Source organism: Monopterus albus, unplaced genomic scaffold (assembly GCF_001952655.1).
Source record: "Monopterus albus unplaced genomic scaffold, M_albus_1.0 scaffold68.1, whole genome shotgun sequence".
NCBI lineage: Eukaryota > Metazoa > Chordata > Actinopteri > Synbranchiformes > Synbranchidae > Monopterus > Monopterus albus.
Genome location: NW_018127948.1, coordinates 1,275,392 through 1,283,967, shown reverse-complemented (window position 1 = coordinate 1,283,967; position 8,576 = coordinate 1,275,392). Strand labels below are relative to the sequence as shown.

General features: G+C 41.7%; 1 protein-coding gene across 1 annotated transcript in view; it reads left to right on the top strand.

Annotated features, from left to right (window-relative positions):
- The window catches only part of tmem104 (transmembrane protein 104), a 53,733-nt gene extending 46,633 nt beyond the window's left edge, over positions 1 to 7,100 (top strand). Inside the window, exon 10 of the mRNA XM_020604928.1 lies at positions 5,664 to 7,100. Within this exon, the coding sequence (XP_020460584.1) occupies positions 5,664 to 6,427 (764 nt within the window). The 3' untranslated portion in view covers positions 6,428 to 7,100. The remainder of the gene's footprint in view (positions 1 to 5,663) is intronic.
- The last annotated feature ends 1,476 nt before the right edge of the window (positions 7,101 to 8,576 follow it).

Below are 8,576 nucleotides of genomic sequence, written 5' to 3'. Positions count from 1 at the left end.
TGAATCCTTTCTGATTTTTAGCCTTGGAGGTTATAGTGACAGGTTGCATTAACCTCTTACCTGTGGCACATTTTCAGATCACTGGCCAAGTAGTGAGTGAATAAATTGATGCTTTCAAGAAGTTGTTAGATATTGCCACGGCAGTTGGCTGGTTCAACCTGAGCTGCTTTATGAGATGCTAAACGGTAGGCCAGCTGTTGTGCGGCTCTGTGATGCATTTATTGATAGCCATATCTGAGCTCACACAACCTGTTACGAGGCAGGACAGCCACTTAACACCCAGCCACCCACTGAACACAGCAGCAGCATCCCTCTAGCTCCAGTCCTTATAGGTTTGAAGTGATAGAGTTTTAACCACAGCAAGAAATCCTCAGACACCAATGAGACGTGGGCAAAGAGCTGATACCACTAATTACCAGTGAGAGATTGTCCAAGAGTGCTCAAGGAGTGTTTCTTTTAATTAATGATGGGGTGATGGATACTCTTTAAATCTACCAGAAGGGTAGATGTTTAAATTGGCAAACAAGATGAGAAAACAGTAGAGCAGTGCTACCAGAACTTGGTGTTACATTAGAGCACAGTGTGTTTTTAATGTGTGCTTGTTGTGTTTAAAATGCTGTCACAGTAGTGTCCCTGTTTCAGACACTAAAAGACAGGTGAGAAGTCCTTAACCTGTCCATTATCATTAAGGACTTGTTCATCTTTAAGCATCCAACTCATTCTCTCTAAGGGGCAAGATCTCCCCCTCCCAAACTTGTAGCTTTTTCGTGCACCATTACACATGAGATTGGTCACTTCTCACCTTCCACCATTTTCTACTTATTAATTGAGTTCAGGGATCCTGTCTCTTCCAAGATAGCCACTGATGAGTCCTTCTGCATAAACACTGTGACTCCTTGGAGCTTTGAGAGTGTCTGCCAGCCTTAGGTTCACAGCACCAGCCTCGCTTGCTATCTAAAGCCATTTTCACACATGAACTCTGCACTATCTCTGTGGAATCAGGCCCGGGCTTTGTCGAGATGTTGCCCTTTCATACATGTAGCACGCAACAGAAGACTGTGTCAGACATGTTCTCACCTACTGGAAATTCATTTATGCGGGGGGGGGGGCATGCCTGGGTAGAGTGTGCAGGAGGCAGGACATGATGCAGTCACCAAGCGAGTTTGTAATTTGGTCATAAACAACAGAATCTTGTGCCTTGTGTGACGATTCTGGCACCGGCTCTTCATTGTAAATGACAGTTTTTCTTCACCATCAAATGTTTGTATTCTTCTGGTTTCGCACCGGTCACATGATAGAACGCCATCAACATGCCCACTAGCTCCGTGTGACTACTCCAGACTAAACGCTAGACTTTGTACTAGAGAGCCTGCAGAGTTAAGTCTTCTTAAGGTCTGCATTAGCTGACTCGGACATTTGCGTTCTCACATACAGCTCCACCCAGTAATGTCTTGAGAATTTCAGGGTTCCAGTGCTTGTCTGAAAAGGGCTTATGAGAATACAGCTGCAAGAGCCTTGTCTGGAGTGCTGTTAAGTTGAAGCATTCCTCACAAGGTCCACATCCTGGTAATATAAACCACAGGCCGCTAGATGGATGGGCACTAGCAATGCGCACATGATATGTGGCCATTTGAAAATGCTCAGTTTACTCCTGTTGTCGCATCTCAGGTGTAGTAGAGAGAATGAGTGCGCCCTGTGTGTGAATTTGAAAGTGCATATAATCACCATATCTTGACAGATGTTTATCTACAGAGGAAACAGTTCATCCCATATGAATAAATTCATTGTGTGGTGGGTATTTGGACAGACAGGGGTTGTTGCTGGTAGAAGGTAGGTGACATAGAAAGGCCTTCATCAGGGAGTCAGTGGCATCTCTTGAAAAATGCTTTTTCATCTTGTCATTACGTAATAAGAAAGAGGACCATACAGAAAGTCAGGTTCAGTAAAGGCTACTCTATGACCTGGGATGCCATCCTGGATTTACTGTGTAAACAAAGCTCTAAACTTTGTTTTCTTGGACCTCCAAAGCTGTCAAGATGATCAAAGCAAATGTGCTTTTATTTCATTGCTGCACTGTGCTTCAGCATTGAGATTGGTGTCATGGGTGCAATAAAATTGGCAGGCAAATGTGATTTGCCCACCGCTTGTAGCATGATGAGGCTGAGAATTGGTGACAAATGAGCCCATTATGAAAAGCTTAATTGTAGTGGCTTTGTTCTTGCTCCTCTCTACCATCTGAGTGACTTTTAATTTCTCCGAAAAACAAAAACGGCTTAGTTCTTGTCTCTTAGTTAAGACAAATGAGTTATCTGCCTCAAATTAACATAAAAGCTTGTGAACTGTTTGCAGAAATAAGTTCTTTTGTCCTTTAGATTTTGCAATTTGGAGGGGTTGCGGAAATATTTTAGTTACTAACCTTCAACTACCTTTTACTGGGCCCTTACCAGTACAACCAGCCAGGCTGTCCTTCGGCTCTTGTGCTGCATCTTAATCATGCCAAGGCTTGTAAAAAGGTGCTTTATGTAATTTTGTGTTTCCCAGCCACCCAAAGGCGCTCTTAATTAAAAGCTGCATGATTGTTTTTGTCCAGTGGGTGTTGGTGTCAAGGAGAAAAGCTTCCTTTCTCCTGTTCGGCACCTTTTTCCTCCCTCATGAACAGAAAACAGGTGGCTGTGCTTGCTGTTTCACACATATCCTCCTTCAGATGGAAAGGTGGGAAAAGATTAGGCATTAGTTTGAAGGAGAAAGAAGACAAAAGGAGCTAAGGGAGCAGACAGGTGGACTGCAGCGATGTCTCTTTCATGCAGTCGAGATATTTTTGGGAGTGGAGAGTAATGCAGAAAGGTGATACACGTACAGTATCTGGCATCGCAGAGAACAGGAGACGGTTTTATGGCCTCAAAGGTCATATCTGATCTCATACTGGTATCTTGTGGGACTTTATTCAGATATCTGTAGAGCTGCAACAGTTTAATCAAGTAGCAGATTGACGGATGATTAACAACTACTGATAGCTTCTCAAATGTGAATAACTGAATGTATTTTGTTGTGGACTGCTGGAGAAGCTGGGAATAACATACTGTATACTTTTGTTTGTTTTTTACTATTTATAGACTATGACAGTTAATTGATTAATCAAGACATTATTTGTCTTTATAATCAATAATTAAAATAGTTGTTAGTGGTTCATGTGCTTGTTGTTGAAAGTTGGTCTGTGCCCAACCATTTGACGTCTCTGTATAAGGAGGGTTGAGGTCCAGGGCGTGGAGGATTTTCCCCCAGAGCCAGTGATGCATTAAACATTGAACACTTGTGCAGCATGTTTACAGATTTTGGCCACTGATGTGTGTGTGTGTGTGTGTGTGTGTGTGTGTGTGTGTGTGTGTGTGTGTGTGTGTGTGTGCGCGTGTGTGTTTACATCTACTCTGATGTAGGCGTGTGAAAACTGGGGGGGTTATAAAGGTAAGACATGTCTGTGTGATCTGTTTGTTCAAAAACAGCATTTTAACCCTGTAAAGCCCAACATATCAAAAAAATAGCCATAACATTCTAATTTTTCAGAACTGAGATGTTTATTAAACCTTTTAACAAAATCCAAAATATAATTCATGATTCGAAATTCAAGATTCACGATTTTTATTTGCCATATATGCATAGACAGACAGTCCAGGCATGTAGGAATAGAGGTGCCATATTATTTAGATTATTTCTATTTATTTATTTTGTGTCACATTTGATACATGGGGCATTTTTGACAATTTGTTTTGCTCAGAAACCTCATGTATCAAATATGATACAAATGGTTTTATAGGGATAAATATCTTCTGCCGTTTTATACTTGGAAAGCAGCCGATCTGAACATCACTGCCAGTGTCTGGTGAGTGATACAGTGCTGCTCTGTTCGATCAGTCCTGCTCTACTTAGGCATTGATCAGTTCACTCTCTTCTGATAGCAAAGTGGTGACACTGGGGTGTTTTTAAACAAACAAATAAATGCCAGCCCAGTGTAGACAGAGGGCCGAAACACAGAAGACGACATGTCTTTAGATTTGCAAATCACTGGACTCACGTTAACAAAGCTCTTCCATTTTGTGTTCTTTGACAGTTAAACACACCATGATGCAGTACCGCAGCTGTGACTTTGTTGTTGGATAATCCTGGTTGATCCTGGTCAGGGGTTTACCCTTGGTGATACTTTATATACAGTATTGCTTGTATATAAATGGTTCTTAATTTCTTCACTTGTATTTGATGTTTATTTTATTTGTCTACAAAAGAAGAAGTAGCTACAGTAATGCTCTTTATTTCCTAATCCCCCACTTCAATTCATCCAACTTCCATTTCTGTCACCTCTATCTCGAATGCGTTTCCTACTCTGTTCCTGAATTGCATTGCATTTTATCCTCCTGATGGATATTAAGAGCACACAGTAGCTGATAAACAGCACTTCTTTGTAACTTTAAGTTTCTGCCTTGTATACTTCCCCTCCGCCCTGATAAAGCACTACTGTACAACCTGCCTTCCTTGAACAGTGTTGTTTCTGTTTACAGCACAAAGGCAGCAGTACACACACTCATTCATTTTACACCCAGTCTCACAGAGTGTGTGGAAGTGTAAAGCAGAATAATTTCCTGCCTATGTGTGACAGATTTTGCTCTAAGTGGCACTTCTTAAATGTCACCCTGTGTTTAAGGGACAGCTTGGTGATGAAAGTTGAGGTGCTTGATGGCGGCCTTGCCAGAGGTATGACTAACTCCTGGTATCACGGGATGATTGAGTGTGTGTAGAGGTGAGACAGCTCACTGGGTCACATGACCTGTCAGCATGTAACAGGACTGCATACCGTGCTCAGAGGGCTGCTTTAGGCATGCTCATGATAGCTTTCAGAGAGCTTCCCCCCTGTTAGAGATGCAATGTGAACAGCAAGAGGTGGAGACACAAGGGAGGCTTCTCTGTCATCACCTCGCTCCAGTAACTTTGTGGGCCATGCATGAATTGCCCCCTTGGGATCACTAGAGTTGTCTGACTCTGGATTATGAAATGTTCTCTATTTGGTTTTTGTGCCTGATGTTTCTAGGACAGACAGCTGGAAGGCAGATGCACCCTGGGAGAATAAATATTTTAACTTCCGCCTTTGGAACACAGGAGATGTAGTGTTTCAACAAAAACATCCTCATTTTAAATTTTGTGTAACTGAGGTACTGTAGGTTTATCTGCATACAGTATAGGTACTTTTTAACAGTGAAACACAGTTGAAAGTGTTTTATATTATACAGTAGGGCCTGAAAAGCAACAGAAGGTGGTCAAAAGTCAACTTAATTAGCACTAAACTGCTTTAGCTACTGTTAGAAGAGTTTATACAGTGTCACTTCAGTAGTACACAGTACCTGCTCTGGTGTAATTTTCTGACCAAAATTGGCTTTAGCTGGCTAGCTACAGCTAAACAACTTAACTGGATCAGATTCAGTTTTGAAAAGTGCAACCAGTTTAATAAATGAAGATCAGCATCACTGCCTACTGTATGTTATTGCCTACAAATGGCTGAAGAAATAAACAAAGGTCCTCTCCATAGTACCACTCAGCTGAATGTAAGGTAAGATTATAGCCTTATTTGGCCTTTGTGAATGTGGTTTTAATCTGTCTTTCCTGTTGTCTTATTACAGCTTTCACCATGATGATCATCTTGGCTCTCATCCGTATCAGTAAAGGCACGGGCGAGGGCCACCCACCAATGGCCTCCTTCTCTGGGGTCCCCAACCTGTTTGGGGTGTGTGTCTACTCCTTCATGTGCCAACACTCCCTGCCCTCCCTGGTGACGCCCATCTCTGACAAGAAACGTGTTGGCGTCCTGGTGTTAGCGGACTACATCCTGATTCTAGGCTTCTACGTCCTCCTCTCATTTACCGCCATCTTCTGTTTTGATAGCTCGCTGCTGCACGATATGTACACCTTAAACTTCACAGACAACTGCAACGTGTTAGATATTCCAGTACTGCGCTACTTCCTGGGCCTGTTCCCAGTTTTTACCATTAGCACCAACTTCCCCATAATTGCTGTCACACTTCGCAACAACTGGAAGACCCTGTTTCACCGGGACGGAGGCACCTACCCATGGGTGGTGGACCGTGTTGTGTTTCCCCTCATTACCCTAGTGCCCCCAGTTGTGGTGGCTTTCTGCACCCATAATCTGGAGTCTCTGGTGGGCATTACTGGAGCCTATGCTGGCACAGGAATCCAGTACATAGTTCCAGCCTTCCTTGTTTATTACGCTAGACGACATTTGGAGCCCGTGATGGGCAGAGATGCTGTCAACAAGCACCAGTCTCCTTTCCGCCATGCCTTCTGGGTGTGGTTTGTTTTGCTGTGGGCCACCTTCTGCCTCATGTTTGTTACAGCCAACATCATCCTAACTGACACAAAGAAATGAAAAGTTGCTGTTCCAAGAACTTTCTAAAAAGTTAAACCTGTTTGGCTGATTTCTTTATTCTTAAACTGTACATGGGGCCTTACTTGCAGCAGGTTGGACAGAGTGCCTTTTTATGGGGTTTTTATTGCACAAGTTAAATGTAATTAATCAAATTTGTTACAAGGGACCAAATGTCAAGTGTTTCATGTTCCATCAAAAAAAGCTGGAACAGTGCATGACAATAAGGAAAGGAAATTTATTCAAACTAGTTTTTATTTTTTTTAATTTTTTTTTTTTGGTCAACAAACACAAGGCAGTCTGAGGGTCTAATGAGGTTTTGCACTCATCACTTTTAAAAAGAAGAAAAATGAAGAAATCAGTGATGATAAGTCTTTCATGGCTGACGCGTAGCCATTACTCAGCTACGGTGGCCTCCGATCTCCTCGTCCCTCTTGTGAACAACAAAGCTCTGTCCATGACAGATCCACTGACAGATAGACCTCCAGGAAGAGCTCCATCTCTGTTTATCACCAGACTCGCACCTGTAGTTCACACACTGTCTGCTGCCTTTTACGGCTCAACATCTATTCGCGTGTCTGTCGGCATTAAACTGTATCCATCACACTGCCCAGTGTCTGACAGGATAATAGTGCTTCAGCATCTGGCTGTGGGGAAGGCATCAGTGGCTGAAAGTGAAGGGGACTTTTTTTTACAGCATCTTACACTACCCAACCTGCTGTAGTTTAGTAATGTTAACTTCACTGACACTTGGCAGCTTCCTGTGTGAGATGTGTCTGTTAATGAGCTCCATTATTGGACTGACACTTCCACCTTTGACCCATGTCGTGGTTCTGTCTCTGTGATTTTCATAATTCACTTAGATCACAGAAATATTTCTTAAAGGCTTGGTTCACCCTAGGTACAAAACAAACATCTTGCTTATTCTGAATGGAACTAAGCAATGAAGAGATGTTTTTGTAAGTGTACAGTGTACTGTAGGTGTATGAAATCTTGCTTGCGGTGCTCACAGTGCGCTTTGCTTTGGACTGTTTTCTTGGGGAGTATTTCTTTGGGAGAAGGTAACTACTGAACATGTATCTAGAGTAACAAGAACGCTGTATCTGGAAAGAAATCTTAAAGATTTTTAATGTAATTTTTTCAAATAAAAAGCTCCATTGTAATAGAATAGCTGAAGAAATGTGGACAAATGAAACCAAAACACTGTGCATGACTAGAACTGGTCAACCTTGTTTTTAAAAACATTATTTTTAAGTGTCTGAATACAAAATGCAAATGTTTTATAATACCCACAGAAATTCTCATCATGCAATTACAGTTATCCAACATTACATCTGTCAGTAATTGCAAGAATATTGGTTATTTCTAAGCATCAGAAATGTTCAACTTGCCACTTAAGAGTATTATATAGAATATTTATTATGTAGGACAAGTGAATTAGTGAACCAAGGATTGGTTTCAAATCTGATGTCTTCTGCTTTATCTTGCCTGTTTCTCATATTTACCTACTAGTGAAACTAAATTGATATAAGCTAAATAGACTAGAAACAGACAATAAAATAATGATTTAAACTAGTAAGAGTCCATGGTATAAGGTCATACATTCATAGGTGGCCTGATATAGTGGTTCAGCCTCCACTTAGTCCATAATTGTCTTATGTCCACACCCTGTTTTATTATTGTTCATACAAAGTCAAACCTAAACCTGTCGCAAATTACCGTTAGGTACGGAGAAACCTGTGGCACTGCAGTTTTTTTAATTTAGCTGTGTATTTACCAGTACTGATAATGTAGATGGGTGCAGCTGCAGCTAGAACGCGCTTCAGCTGGTAAGGATGTGCCTGTAATGGCACCAGTGGACCGAGAGGGACAGCATAAAAGAGTCTTGACTTTTTAACATGGTGGAAGATTCAGAGTTGCAATCACATAATCTCCTGCCAGTCAACTCGTCTTTTATTTCGTTCAGTAAATGAAAAAAGTCCCTCAGTTTCCTCTGCCGAATGATGTGATTTACAAACATCCTCTTCTTCCTTACACATTCTTAGCTCGGAATTCATTTTCACTTTTTAGTGCCAAAAATGAGCCGCGAATCCTCCGTAAATATCCCTCTAGTTATCGTTTTGGACTTGGATTACCAAAATGTTGTGAGATG